Source organism: Passer montanus, unplaced genomic scaffold, assembly GCF_014805655.1.
Source record: "Passer montanus isolate IOZ18808 unplaced genomic scaffold, ASM1480565v1 scaffold21, whole genome shotgun sequence".
Classification (NCBI taxonomy): Eukaryota; Metazoa; Chordata; class Aves; order Passeriformes; family Passeridae; genus Passer; species Passer montanus.
The window spans coordinates 4920019-4936214 of NW_024366703.1; the positions used below are offsets into that span (position 1 = coordinate 4920019).

The window sequence follows — 16196 nt, forward strand, 5'->3', positions numbered from 1 at the left end:
ATGTAACACTTGGTAAGGGAGGGCTGGGGGCTGATTTGAGACTAGTTATGGTTTTAGTTTGATTGTTTCACAGGGGAATGTTTTCTGCAGAAGTAAACCTTGCACCTTTCTCTACTCAAGCACAGAAGCACTATTACAGTTTAGAGAAAGGAGAAATTTGGTTGGGGTTTTTGGCTGTTTTGTGGGGCTTTCTTTGCTTTGGGTTGTTTTTTTTTTGTTTGTTTGTTTGGGGATTTTTGTTTGTTTGTTGGCTTGTGATTTTGATCGGTTTTTTTTTCATCTGGGTGGGTTTTTTCCCCTAATTTTGTTTGTTTAAAATTAAACTTGGTGAAAGGGCCGAAAAGTTCAAGAATCCTGGAGTATGCATATACAAAGAGATCAATACACAACATGATGCAAGGTTACCTAAGAAAACTTAAGTCACACTCAATACATTTCCCAGGAGACACTATCCTCAGTTTCAAAAGCATGTTCGCAGTTATTCTGCTGAGGTTTCCTGGAATGTTGTAACTAAGGACGGTGACAGGTGAGTGACAACCATTTTGTTCACAATCCTGAAGGCTCTGTTGACTAAATCTCAGCAACCTAATCCTTTACAACCATCTAATTCACAGTGGAAACTGAACTAGTCTTGAAATTTTACCTGGAGATTAGGAAGGCATCTACCATCTACTTCTAAGCCAATAATTTCCTGAATCTTTCAGAAATAGTGGTATTTATAAATGTTCTCATACAGTGGTGAAATGGCCCTATTTTCAGTTTTTGCAAATGGTAGAAATTAATTGCCATTGTTTCAGTGAATATAAATTATCCAGATCCAGAATAGCAATGATCTTTTAGCGAACTGAATATCCATGTAAAACAGACATGAAATTAATGAAAGAGGAGTCTTTTGATAAAAAGTAATGATAAGGAATAATTCCATGTTAAGGGTTTGGGATTACATTTCAACAGTATTGTTAACCATTCTAATGAGGAAATGATGGAAATAAGTGGAAAGGACCAGAGAAAATGAAGTTCTGCAAGTAAGACCAGTATGATGATGGATCCATCAAAGAAATGGTTTGAATGGGCAGCACCATAAACTGACACATAATGATATGAGGACTAAAGAAGACAACTTCATCCATAGCTGAGAAAGTATCAGTACTAATGAGTGTACATGGAAGAGGTTGGAGACAAACAACAAATCCAAAACATCTGTGCATCTTTAGCATTAAGAAGCCCACAGATTTATGACACTGTGCATATATAACAGAGAAAACAATCTCTTCTCTTTGCAATAGTTTTTTGCCCATAATGGAAATTAATTTATTATTTATTCCACAAATTTATCCAACACAAGCCTTCAGGCTTCAAAAAAGTAAATTCCAACAAGAAAGAACACCTGTTTTAAGAGAGAACACAAAGTTCTCTCTTCACTCCCAATCTTTTCCAAACAAAAATTCTTAAATAATTTAAAAATTCTTTTGTACATCAGGACATAATCTTCAGAAATCTTAGGGGAAAAATTATGTATCTTAAATTAAATAATGCTTTCTTATAAGACCCTTGTAGCCAAATAAGGAATAAACCTAAAATTCTATATGTTTTTATAGACCAGGTTACCTATACAATAATTTTTCTTCTAACAAAATTTTTCTGCCTAGGAGACAGTCTTTCCAATAAAAATAAGTCACTCTGAAAAGTTGTTTCAGCTTGAGGGGCAAAACTGTAGAAATATTGGCAATACGCTCCAAAAGTCTGCTGGCAAAGACCAATATGTCAACTCTGCAACCCCAACTTCAGGACTAAGCAACCAGCTGTAGGTTTTTGAGGTAACCAAATTATAAACTTGAAGACAGCCTATGAATTAAAAGGGGAAAAAAAAAGTCTGACGCAAAAAAAATTCCATTGGCCTCATTCTTCCTATTGTTAACTTTGTGTAAAGCATCTAAAGGGTGCTTGCTCAGTCCTAAGTTCCTGAAATGGACCTCACATGGGATGGTGATGTAAAAGCAAGAACAGGAAGATTCCATTTTCTCTTCTATAGCACAGCAGAGGCAGAGGTAACAAATGAAAGTAATTTATTTTTGTCACTGAAGAAAAAGACAGCTTTAAATAACACTCAGAAGATTGAATGGTTTAGACTACAGGAGGAGATAAGTTACCATTTGCTGATGACAAGCCTTGCTGCTGTTAGATAGAATTAGTCTCAAGGGGAGGCTACATGAAACTAAGGGAAACAGAAATGAAGAAAAAAGGCACTAGGTGTTTCAAAAGACTTGCTTCCCCTGTCAGATAAACACAAAACCAAAAACCCATCTAGGAGAACATATAAAAGTTTTCTTTTTTTCATCCTGCACTGAGAGCTAAAGAAAAATAGAACAATAGAGGTAATCTCACAGTATTCAAAGCTACAGCTTTAAAAGACTAGCAAAATCACAAAGACAAGACTTTCTTTATACTGTCTGCTGTTTGGATTTGGGAGAAAGATGAAGGCTTTCACATTTAGAGAAGGACCAACAGCTGAGACATGAGCACTAGGTTAGTAATGATCAGGTATTGAGAAATACTGCAGCATGAAACTGTCTGCTCAGTTTTCTTCAGTAGGTCTGACATAGACATATATATATATACACACACACACCCCCCTATACCCTGAACCTTTCTTTATCTATTCTGCAAAACAGTATGTTTCATTTGAAACCTCAACCCATGCATTTATATGTACATAAAATATTTGTATGTATATTGCATTTATCACTCCAACTGCCTTGTCACATATCATAGGAATAAGCTACATGAATATTAATACTTTAGTATTAAAAAACAATGTAATAACATTTTATTTTGTATTTTTTCTATTTGCAGCGTTTCTAACACTTCATGTACATTTGTTTATTTTTAAGGTTGCTGAAATACTTTGACTTTTTTTATATAATATAAATCAACTACAGCCCACTGAGACCTGCAAGTTGACAGACATGACACTGTAACAAAGATAGTGACAGCATTCAGCCTTTTCCAGTTGTGATTCTCTCACAGGTGAAAGATCAGCACACCCCACTCCTGTTCTGATAGATAAAAGCAAGAACAAGCTCTAGATGAGAAAAAGAGGCAATGCGAACTTCACTTTCTTTCCCTTCACTAACCCGTCCTCCTCTTCAAGATAGTATTTAACTCTGTATCACTTTTTCAGTTCTTTTAATTTCTGAAGGCTTTAATCCTGCTGCACACTAAGGCTTCTGAACTACTGCATCTTATCACCTCCAAATACTGAAATAAGTCATTAACAGAAGTATTATCCAATCTCCCTTAGATAAAAAAAATAGGCAAGAGTGAAAATTCACTGATTTCTATTACAAAGGTTCACTAGAACAAGAAAAACTGAATAGCCACATTATTAAACGATTATAAATGCAAGCTCACACATGATGGACATCGTTCCTTCATCTCCCTGAAAGCTCATATCTTAGAAATGTGGTGTTCCACATCAATGAACCTCTGTGTGAGACTCAATGGCAGTTTTGTGATGCAGACAAATAGCTATTTGAAACTGGTTTGAGACAGCCAATGTTTTTAACCTGAGGCAATCTTGTATTGTAGTGATAGAAGTAAGGCTATTAATGAACTCAACAATATTTAACTATTCGTGTTGAGCCTCCCATTGGTCAAATTTCACAAGTCTAACACTGTACTGCTCAGGGCAAGAAAATGAAATAGGAACAATTTTCATCAGGAAAAAGGCTAAAGTTCTTCCTATTTTGAAGGCAAAATCAGGGCAAATTATAAAAGGAGCCTCAAATATGTATTTTTGCATCTTAGCCTCTTCCTGTCTTTGAAAAAAAATCCAGATTCTTTGCTGTTCTCTACAGCATGATGAGTAGAAAATGATAAAATTAAATGCTAGTCTTTGTAATCCAGATGTCTCTAACTGACTTCTAAGATCAAGATTCAGTGAGAACAAAGACGTGGTCAATACTTGCAATAGCAAATTCAGGCTAAGCAGAAATGGAGGTATTTCCATCAATGCAGGCAAGTGAAAGCTTCAGTCATCTGAAAACTTACAGAGCACAGTTACATCACATGCCTGCATCTGCATTAAGAAAAGAAGTGCAAATGATAATAAGTGTACTGTACAGAAATTCACCTTTTCTTGGCAGTTACAGTATGGATCATAACTCTAAAGTGTAACTCCTATTCTCTCTCTCTCCTTTCAGCACCAGTTCTTAACAGTACATTTACTGACTACAATGGTCATGGAAGTCTGTAAGGAGCAGTCAGAGGAAAAAAAAAAACAAAACATAAACAGATGGGCAGGAGAGTCTCTGTTTTAGTTCAGTGCTGTCCTAGAGCCCAGCAGTACCTGCTTGGCTGCCTTTCTGTCCTTGTACTGCAACCACGTAAACATCTGGAAGAGGAGCCAGAACTGGCCTACTCAATGCCACTGCAACCACTTAGTAACACAGTGACTTCAAGGTTTCTTCAGATGCTCAGAAACCGCAATCCTTCCTCCAAACCGGCAGGATGGAACTGTGGCAGCACTAAAGTCACCATGAAAAGTTCAGCTGCATTTCACTGTCAGTACCACAAGCCCCTTTCACGGCTAATTCCTCCTTAACCATGTTTCTCTCTAAAAAGTCTATTTTACACCTGATACGGAAACTGAAGGGCTAGCTTTCACCTTTCAACTCTCAACAGTAAGTGAAGCTGGTGCTATTATTCCTACTTAACAAATGGAGAGCAGGTCAAGAAAGAAGGCACAAGTCCAAAACCAATCACACGAAATCAATTACTCTTCAGTCTTGTGCATTGTCATTTGGACAAAGCTTTAGACCTCTAGCTATTTGAAATTCCAACTAGAAACTGACATCTTTAACAGTGTTGTTTCAGACACCAGGACAGTAATGCATTTCAATTTGTTTCCTGTGTCTACTACCCTTGTGTGCTTGTGAGTGCCAGCTAAGTTTAGCAACTAATTAGGCTGGAGTCACAATACCATTAGAGGTCTGGATCAGTAATTCACCAAGCAGGAAACAAAACATCTCTTGTTGAAATAACTGTAGCTTTAATTGAAGGATTTTTTAAAAAAGATTTTAAGGGAAAGAAGTAATCCAGTAGCCATACAGATCTCATTGTGTGCAATCATTTTAGAAGCCACAAAATAGGCTGCACTCAAATCAAGCAAAACCTCTGGCTGACATAACTATTTTAAATCAGCCAAACTTAGACACTGGAGTAACAGCTATCAAAGATCATCCTGAACATAATTAGTAGTTCCAAAACCAGTTTTTTTTTTTCTTTATATTGATATCAGACAGTTTCAATATAAATATTACTTGCCATTGTTCTAAACAAAGCAGACCAAGCAGCTACAAATCTCCAACAAAGAACAACCAAGTCAGGTCATCACCAAGGAAGGAGCAAGCAGTAATACAAGACACTTGACACCCCTGTATGAAGGGCAGCTTATTGTAATCAAAGAACTTCATAACACTGAGACATCACAATGAGCCAGAAGATATATACAAAGCACTACTATTCTACTATTGCAGTAGCAAAATATTATAATAGGGGTAAGGGGATACACAAAAGTCTAAATACTATTGGAAAAGAGAAAAACTTGAAGGAAAGGAATGGCCTTGAAAGAACTTGAAAGAAGGAAATGGCCAACTTGGAAAGATTACAGTATTACAAAACCCTTGAAACAAGTACATAAGCATTAACCTACTTGAGGTCTTGGAATCTGCAAAAGTAAAGATGAGCAGAGATCATCAGGGAATCCTTGGCAGAAGTTGGTCTGGTACTAAAGCACTTAAAAATTCAACCAAACTGTACACATGGTAAGAGGTAAAGCTTTGGAAGTTCCACAAATAGTTTGAATCTCATAGATGGCTCACCAAATGCACACAAAACCCAGAGTAAAACAATAGGTTTCTGCCTTAATGCAGGGGAAAGCCCTTGCTTTTCTGCCTTGTGTATTGCTCTAGGGTGGTCAGTAAAAAACAACCGAGGCCAACAACAGGACACTGTCATAGCCCTGCTCTCCCTGCTTTCGGAGGCTTCCCAAGTTGCTAGATGAAGAGATAGCAGCAACATACAGAAATCAGTGCACTCAGCCCACGTCACATGAGACAAGGCAGAGCATGTCAACTTCCTTCCACACAAATGTGTACCTTCATGTATCTTCATTGACCTTTGCAAAAGAAGTAAAAGGGTCAATGTTCAGAGCCACTCCTGACTCAAACAGCTTTCACTGAATGTTTAATTGATTGTGCTGTGCTTGGTATTGGGATTCACTGGGGCTTAGCAGGCCTGTACATGCTGCTGAAAGAGAAGAGTTAAATAACAGTTCTATACACAGATGTCTTTTATCCAAAAGGAATACAATGGCTTTGTCTGTCAGATGGAACTAAAATTTCAGGTCACTTAGTATTATCACAGTCTTCCCAAGTTCCTATTTCACCTACTTCCATCTCCTTGGTCTTTGAACCTCTTTCAGTGTATCTATTTACTTTATGCAGACAAGTTCAGCAACTACTAGGCAAGGAAAAAGGGTTGGGGGAAATCACTTGGCCAAAGGAGCAAATAATTCCGCAAACCTTGTAACCATTTCTGTGTCAAGTCTTGGAGGCTTGTTAAGGGATGAAGAACATATTTATGTAAAATCCTTGGTACAGCTTCAGAAGCACAACAAAAAGAAAGAAAGAAAGAAAGAAACAAAAACCAGTCACCTTTGGGATCTCAACCACATCTGAATATAAAGGCTTCTACAGTTGCCAAGTTTACAGGGAATGCAGGCCACCTCTTAACAATCCTTTTCCAGAAAGAAAGACTCCCCAAAAACCATCATGGGGATGAGGAGGAGAGTGAGCACAAAATCACTAGAACTCTTCTGGCATATGTAGATACATTAATAAAGCATAGCAACAATCAAATTTTTGCCTCTTTAACCTTCAAAGACTGCACTATTTCATATTCTATTCCACCACCCTTCCTGCCTTATCATTCTCTTTTAACATGTGGTACTTCACACTTCCAAGGTTCACTTCACCTCCTCCTTCCCACCTCCCCCCATCAAGAAACAGAGAACTATAAACATGACTATGAAGGCTATAACACTGAAAAGAAGATATTTGTTTCAAACTATAAAGAACTAGATTTTTTTAATATACCTTGAATTAATGTGTTGCTAATTAAAGCATTTGAATTATCTAAGAATACATGACAGAAAAATAGTGTATTAAGAAAAAGGATATTAAGCAAGCAAGTGCTCCTGTAGCAGGCAATGAGATGGTTGACTTGGGAGGCTAATGAATTAGTATAAACAATTTAAATCTAATTTAATTTAACAATGTAGAGCATTTGTGCATTACAAAGCAACAGACAGTAATCTGTTTCTTCATTAAATCAAATATAAAATTCCTGATTACCCTTCCCTGAATTATTTTATTGAAGAGGATAGCAAACAAATTTTATATTCAGTCATAAAAGTTCATGGCTAGTCCCCAGACAGGCCAATGTAACCAGTGAAGGGTACCAGTGAACATAACATAGGCCAGCTGTGGTTTAGCATAACACATTATTCAGCCAAAATAGATTCTCACATTTTAACAGCTAGTGAACAAATGTTTATGCCAAAAATTAATATGGCATTTTAAGTTTACTTTTTATTTTCACAAAACATATCTAAACAGCACCATTTACTACTCACGATCTTTAGAAGGTCTAAAATTATATACTGAGAATGCTGAGCATTTGGTATTGCCAGAGGTACTAAAACTATGAACCTTCCCCTCTATTTTACAGATAAATTTATGAACTTGCCTCAAAAGTGTTACCGGTGATATCAAATTCTGGTGGAACAAAGGCACCTTCTGGATCATCTTTGAAAACAAAAGGAAACATGCCAGATTAGAAATTAGTAGTCTTGTTTACAAAAAACACAAACCAACTTGATGATACAAATGTACATGTATACTCCTATCTGATACAAAAGAAACTTTGTATAGCAGTATTTTGGTTCACTCCAATGCGCTGTACAAAGAACTTGTTATTCATGTTTACAGTGCTGGAAGTAAAATAAAGTGCTGTTTTCAAGCTTTCTCCAAGAAGGTATCATAACTTCCCTAGTAAGAAACAAAACAGATTAAACACCCACAAAGAAATACATTTAACATGTCTAACCACTTCTTGCCTTCAGGCATTTATGTTTGGACCCAGTTATCACATTAAGCTGATGTGGCTCAGGTGTGGCTGAGGTTTGATTTGATTAACTGGACACTTCCACTCACTATTTTCCATTACAGACATGGGTGATAAGGGTTCAAGCAGCACAGCCAGTCTGAATAGCTAATTGCTTCTTCATCTACAGGCCAGCTTCGAACTCTGACCTCTCTGCTTAGTTTGTTTTACTTATGATAAAAGAGTAGAGGAAGTAAATTGCCCATGCATGTGCTGCTGAGCAGAGAACTGAGCTACTGCAGCAGCCAATTCTGAGTGAGGAGGTGGAAAGAAGAAAAGAACAGACTCTCTTATGAGAGTCTAATGCTATTTCTGCATCCAAGCAGGTAAACAGTATCACACCACACTTGCGTCACATGAACCCAGTAAAGAACATCAAGGAACTCAACAGGAGCACAACTAAAAAGCCTACTCTTCACATACATATCCAACTCACCTAATCTATCCTTCTGGGAAGTCAGGATGATTGAGATGATTTACATGCAAAAAGCGTGCTTCCTTTCTCAACAAGAAGAAAAAAATAGTATGTTCAGAGGCACAGCATAATCATCATAACTTTAGCTTTAATTCTAAATCACCATAACTTTAGCTTTTGTGCCTGTACTTTAGAAGTGAAATGCAAAGTTTTTATTAATCCCACTTATATAGCAGAGACTACTAGAGAGGACTGTTTAAACATATTCATAGGTTGCAGCTAGGTGGCATGGCTGACTAGAAACAGTAACTGATTTACAGCTCCTTAGGACATTCCCAAACGTATTTTCCCACTGAAAAAGAGGGTTATGCAACCAATTTTGCAATTCTTAACCACCATTACATTTTTTCCTGATTTTCGGGGTGGGCAGAGGAGGCAGAAGGGGAAGGGAAGTAATGGACAGGTGTTTTGCTCTCCCCTCTCCCCCACCTGCAGACTACTACCCCTTTTTATCTCCCCCCTACCTTTTCCCTTTCTTTCCATAGAACACTTTGAAGGCTGTACTTAACTGTATCTAACTTATCACTGGTACAGCTCAGTGTATTCTTTTAATATAATGTTTACAATGGGAAAATGTGTGTGATCTGAAGAGACTAGAAGGTAACAGAGCCCTTGGCAGAACATCCTATTGAATGGTTGTCACTTTAGCACCACAGAACTTGCAGGAAGCAGAACTTGCTGCTAAAGCAGAGATGACAGGCTGTTCATTTTCTCTCACTGGAAAGCAAATCCAGAGGTTATAATTTTCTTCTGGAAGACTAAATCCATAAGCAACAACTGCAGGGAAGCAAAAAGGACAACCTCCTCAAGTGCCTACAACAAGCTATCTTTTAACCAAACAGTAACAAACTCTGAGAGAAAGAGCCAAAGACAGCGTGAGAGAAATAGAACATAGGAGTCACTTTTTTGCATTCCTATGGAAAACATACCTTTCTTTAAAGAGAACTAATGAAAAGTCTTTTCCTTAGAGACTAACATGAGTTCAGGGAACTAAATTTGTACATTTGCTTTGCACAGGAATTTGTTATCCCACATTTTAAGTACATGAACACAGCATTCCTGGATCAATTGTTTGCCAGCTATTCAATTAGACTAAAACATTTAAGAAGAAATTGATTTTTCTCTTCCCCAGCTACAAGCAAAGATCTCAGCTGAGGGGCATTTTTCATCCACTAGATTTATGCTCTTCAACAAGTCTTTCACATACCCTTGGCTTATACAAAGCCAGCTTCTTTTTCTTTTGTAATTTCAAGGTATGATAAGCTCCTTAAAATAAAGGAAATTGATTCCACATTACCCTATTAATATGGAACTAAAAGTTGTCTCATGTCTATTTAGGGAATTTAATAAAAAATCACAACAATTATGAAGGTATATTTTCATCTTTTTAAATTATATTTTATGATGTTCTATTTATATGAAAGACTATCTTTAATTCCAAAGAGGCAAAAAAATCTTCACTTGTTGCAATGTTACCTTATCTCATTTTTATTCCAGTATTTTTTCTAAATACTGTGATCTAGATTTTGCGTGAAAGAATAAACAGACAGACATTTAAAAATAAATTAGGCTAAAGAAATCACAACAAAAACTTGACTGGTGTGTATCTAGACTAGAATGGTTCTAGTTATAAGCCAACATAATTTTAAAAGTACCATAGAGTAAGAGCTGTTTGGTTTTCTTTACTTTTCTTCTGTAAAATCATTAAGGGACTGAAGACTTATCATCTTGAGATGCATCACATGAGAAAGGAACAGCAACCATAACCTGCTTTTTTGTCTAAGATGAAACAAGAAGTTTTTTGAAGTCAAGCATCTCCCTGCTCATCTGCTACGATACCATGAACATCTTCCATGCTACTACATACTGGTTTTTAACATATTAAAATTAACTTCTCAATCCAGCCCAATACTTGGCAAGTCTGAAAATCATTACTTAAAAAGTAATAATTTTTTATTCAAGAGAGAGCTTTAAAAAAATCAAGGCCTTTATTTGAGAGAACTTTCCTTTTTAATAGTAAATATGCAATATTTACAATTATTCCATTTTTATGGCCACAATCACCAAGATACACTGAATATCAGACTTCTTTTGAAATAGAACATACCATGAAATCAGAAGATCTGTAAGAGGTGAAGGACATGCTTTACAAAGGATGAGACTTGCACACACAGGTACACAATCTGTGTGTTTAAAATGGACATAAAGAAGACTTATCACCTGGATAAGTCTTAAAATAATTAGGAGGAATTTTCTAAGCAAATTCAGAACAGTCTTTGTTCATCAAGTACAAAACTGAACACGTAGTTTCACATGAAAATATACACACCCCAAATAAGTTTTATTTTATCTTTATTTTAATTGCAAATCTTAAAAATAGAATACAATGTTTTACTGCAGTTTCTCACCATGAGTTTCTACAGTTCTAAAACAAACAGCCTGGAAACATAAATACTCACCACTGAGCTGTTCCATGAAGCATACATTGCCATTGGTGTTAAAAGCCAAAGTGTCAGGAGTGATGCAGAGTGTCTGGAAGATTGCAGAATGGGCAATGCTCTTCAAAGAATGGCAACACTCCAGGCAAATTGCCCAAATATCCTGCTCAGTAAGACAGCTATCCCGCAGCGACAAAATATCAGCAAGGGACACATTCTCCTGCCAAGATATGAATTAATAAATTACCCTGGATTTCATGACACTGCTTTCTCTATCATAGATTAAATTTGACACAATTGGCTACAAGTAATGTTTCCAGCAAGTTCTCAGACTTTCTAGGACACTGATTAACACCCCAAGAAACACCAAGTGCATGACTTTGCTCTTAATACAGAGATGTTTTAAGAAGCACAGTTAACCTGAACAAAGATATCACAGTACGCCAACACAAAAAAAATACTATGGGAGATATGCAAGTTACATAAACACTGCATCAAAGGAAACAGGACGCTTGGAGGTAAAAGCAGAGAGACTAAATGAAAACATTTTGTTTCATCCATGCCTTTCAAGCTTTCCCAGGTGTCTTTTTATATAAACTACTTAAGAATTCTCTTCACAGCAGTTCTCCCTACCATTTGTGATCTGGGAAAAAGTACCTTTTAGATTAGCCTGTCTTAAGAATGATGCTGTTGTGAAGCTTAGTGGTGTAGACCATTTAATAACTTTGAAAAGCCAAAGATGCCATAGGAGAAGTGGTTTTATATTCAGTCTTAAAACCAAACACTTTGGTTGTCCTAGGCCTCCCCATTACATCCACAGCTTTTAGTGATCAAAACAGCTCACGGACTTAAGTTTTTAAGTTGCTGTCCTAAACTGTAGTCAACTTGTAATGACGCTATTATCACAGTAAGGCTATGAGTCCATTCACAAACAAATGTGTTTCTAATGTGGCTTTCCTGGTCAAGATGTTCAGAAACATTGCTTGGCTCAAAGCAACCAGCCTCTCTATGGATATTTTTGGAAAACAAACCTAATACATTATCCACAGCTAGAGAAATAAAATCTTCACAAACTTAAAGGAATGAGGAAAAAAAAACCCAAACAAATAAAACATCAATTCCATCTCTAAGGAAAAATAAGGTAACAAAAACGAAAGGTAATCTAAGAAGTTACTTTGTATCAGAGCTACAACTACTGTTCATTACACAGTGATATTAAATATACCCTGAATGGAAGATGTAGATACACATTGCTTAGCATAGAAAAAAAATCAAGTATGTCATAATCAGCAAAAGAGGATGTGAAGTATCTTACAGCTCAGAAAACTGCTGTGGTTTAAACTTTTAATCCCTTGGAGATCAGTTATAAATTTCTTTACCTACTCCAGCACTGGAGAACATCAATGATATCTGGATTACTATACACAGAAGGGGTTAACAGTTTATTAACACGCCTTTCAGAGAATTAAGCATTGCTTTCATAATATCCTTCAAATAAGAACCAAACCTCAGTCCAAAAGTGTATTGTGCTTTTTAGTCTAAAGTATAATGCTTAATAAATAAATATGAGGTAAGAAATAAAGCACACTCACTGCTATTTGGCAAACTGAACTCTTCTCAATGGTCTTATTTTTCATAGACGTGGCCTACACGTGGATTGATTTAGTAATGGCATCATTACCACAGTGCCTTCTAGCACTAATCATGGATCCTGATCTCATCAAATTCAGTCTTACACAATAATGAACAGCAAAAGATCTCAGCACAAAATCTTATTTTCTCTGTGCTATGCTCAGTACAATTGTGTAATGCTGCCATCAGAGTGTGAGGGTGGATCAGGAGGCTTTGCAAATTTCCATAGGGAAGCTGTTCCACGCATGAAGAGCAGCACAGAGGTTGCTGTATCTGCAAACAAAAACACATGGCAAGAAGCTCTCCTACAAACATTAGGCTTTGAAACTGACCAAACTGAGCAGTGGGATAAGGACAGGCTTGGAAAGACGACACCAACTTCTTATTCTATGGCCAGCAAAAGAGTTAAAAAATAGAAACTCTGTGATCAAAACAATGAATTGAGCAATTATTTTTAACTCTCCTAGAATCCTCCAGCTAGGTGACATGATGGCATTTGCCACAACGGAGAACTAAAATGATTCACTAATCAAGATGTAAAAGATGAGTTTCATCTTTGCATGTGGACGTAAGAGGCTAATTTAGAGTGCAGATGAAAAAAATTAAACCTGCAATCTTTAAGACAGCCTCAGCATCACATTCCAGTCACAATAAGGACTTGAGAGAACTTTTGAGTTAAGCTTTGAGGCTGAACTCCACTGCAAATAATAATTATCAGCAATGATATCTACAGCACAAACCTACAAAATATCTTTGTCTTGTGGTTATTTGGGAAGTAAACAAAAGGTAATTATCTAATGTCAGATAAGCCTAGTTTATCTTCCTTCCCAGGGATGGGAAATTTATGTCATACAGAAAAATAAAAAAAAAAGGAAAAAGGAAAGAAGTCCTGTGAATGTTCCATGGCTTCCATCAGCAGTGTATGGCTAGGTGAAGATAAAACTAACATAAAAAAAGATTAAATACCACCACCACCATACTGCAGGCCTTTCTATTTCCACTGCTCCAGGGCAGCAAGTTACTTACTTCACAGAAACCATGAATTTCCAAAATGATCATTCTTCCTTGACCTCAGTTATTAAAGATGCTGTTGCAGCTAAGCAAGGCCTTTGTAGAGAATGAAGTACTGAAAACACTGAGACTTGCATTTGACTAGCTCATATCCCCAAAGCAACGCAGACCAAAAGTTACCACTGTGGGAAAAAAACATCCTTTTAACACTCCAACACAGGAGGTTCTGGCAAGCTGAAACTTCTGGTGAGCAACTGCTTCAGTACTTTGGATCACTGGAAGCTGCTTCGTTCAAATGTGGTAAATATCAGAGATGTTTATGCCTCTTTTTTTGTCACTTTCAGCAAAAGACACTTGTTTCTGGTTTGAATATAAAAGTGTCTGGTTGTAGCACTAAGAGCTACAAAAAGCAAACTAACCAGACAACCATGCTTAACTGCTCACTTTAGTTTCCAGCTCTCCCTTATGTTTTCTTCAGCAAGTACAAAACTGTTCAGTAGCCTGTAATTAAGGAGAGATAATTAAGAGAGAGTAGGAATAAAAAAAAATAATTTGCCACAGACCATTTCTTAAAAATTTTGAAATCAAATATTAAAGAGTATGAAATTAACAAGGTTCTAGCAAAGAGAGGAAATCAAAATACACCCTCACCCTTAGCATTTTCTAGTCTTCAGCTCAGGCAGATTCCTGCTTCACATATTTGTAAAAAAACACCTGCATCAGACACCAACATCATTCTTTATACTTGGTACAATGACAAGAAGAGCAGACTCCACTAAATGACTAAGCAACTCAGAGTTCAGTACAACAGCACTCACAGCCTTCTGACACCTTTTTGCCACAATAATTCACACAAACTTCAAGACAATCTAGTCCAGAATCACAGAAAATGTGGCAAATGCCATCCATTACATTCATACATACATCTGAAGAAAAACACTGGGTTGCCTTAGTAAGCTCTCTGAATACAATTCAAAGCAGCTCTTTTTTATCAACTTATCACCAGGTCATGCTCATTCTCCCAAGAAAAATACTGAAACTCTTTACATTTCTGTAATAACTAAATAGATGGGACTCGTGGGAACCCACAATCAAAGTATACATTGAACAGGTATGAAAAATGGGCCCTGTTCTTTCTTGTACAGAAGAGTTAACGCTTTGCCCTCTCCATTCTGAGAAAATACTCTAGGTGTTTAGGTCAATGTGTAAAAAATAAGGCCATTACCATCTTCCTCCAAGATTTTGCATGGGCCTGTCTGAGAAGGCCTACAGCACTGAGCACTACAGGCAGTGGAAGAGACAAACTGCCAAGTCAATGGGTGACTTAGGAAAAATGAAAGGGGCTTGCATTTTCAAACTTGCATTTAACTCCTGATTCAGCACAGATTCTTGACATAGCAAGTTAGAAAGTTTGCAAGATTTGGTTCGGGGAATGAGCAGCTCACATACAGTTCACCAAGCCTTTACTTAAAAAAGGAAAGTATCTCCAAACATTTTGCCCTGACATTCACAAGGGGATAAGAAACACACTTCATGTGAAGAGATATAAAGGTGAGCAAGAGCAACAAAAAGCAAGGGCAAAACCAATAATAGAGCCAGAAAAATGCAATGACAAGAACTGAGTTTAGCTACAGGTTACTTGGCATAGCAGCAGAATAAACAGATTTAACAGTTGGATAGTTTTGGTATTTATTTCCCAGTGTCAAAGGCCTTTTAGCACAGGGCAGCAATATACGGCTGGACAAAAAAGCGGTTGGCAGCTTCGGGAAATTATTCTGCCCATGTAAATTTCCCTTGATCGGGTGCGACAAGGACACGTACTTGCCGACTGCAGCACTAACCCACGGCCACGACAGCAGTGACGAGACACCCCGCACTCGAGGACCATGACTTTGCTGTTGTGTGGAGAAGGTGCACGGCAATGGGCTAAGCCCAGGTTGGTGGCCGGGACGGCGGGGCAGGAGGCAGCGAGGCGCCGGCGGAGCACACGCGGAAAGCGAGCGGCGCTGCGGCCCGGCCGCTCCCGGGGCCCGGCTGCGCCCCGGCCCGGCCGCCTCCCGCGGGCGGCCTGAGGCCGCTACACCACAGGTGAGCGCAAGGGCGGCGGCTCCATCCCCGCACCTGCCTCACTCACCTCATCCTCCAGCAGCGTCGGCAGAGGCTCAAAGTCGTAGCAGTTCACCTCCTCCTCCTCCTCATAAAACACGTCCTCTGCAGCGCCAAGAGTCTCCATCCCGCCCGGCGAGGGAGCAGAGGCTTCACCTCCGCAGCCTCCCTGCGCGCTCGGAGCACGGCCCTCGGCCCCCGCCGTGGCTCATCCTCACACCCGCCTGCGGGCTGCCCCCGGCGGCGACCCCCGCGGCGCCGCCCGCCCGCTTTAACCCCCTCCCCGCCCCTGAAGTCCTGTGAATGTT

General features: G+C 38.2%; 1 protein-coding gene across 5 annotated transcripts in view; it reads right to left on the reverse strand.

Annotated features, from left to right (window-relative positions):
- KNDC1 (kinase non-catalytic C-lobe domain containing 1) overlaps positions 1-16174 on the reverse strand; it is a 58167-nt gene extending 41993 nt beyond the window's left edge. For 4 of the 5 annotated variants that reach the window (XR_005627465.1, XR_005627466.1, XM_039709270.1 and 1 more), the window contains exons 1-3: positions 15917-16174; positions 11161-11359; positions 7810-7868 (exon numbers count right to left, since the gene is read on the reverse strand). Coding sequence is in view for 3 of the 5 variants with exons in the window: in XM_039709270.1 (XP_039565204.1) it covers positions 7810-7868; positions 11161-11359; positions 15917-16015 (357 nt within the window). In the remaining 2 variants the exon portion in view is untranslated. Of the gene's footprint in view, positions 1-7809; positions 7869-11160; positions 11360-15916 lie in introns of those variants that run through there. The other variant, XM_039709271.1, reaches the window with a different exon arrangement.
- Between the last annotated feature and the right edge of the window lie 22 nt (positions 16175-16196).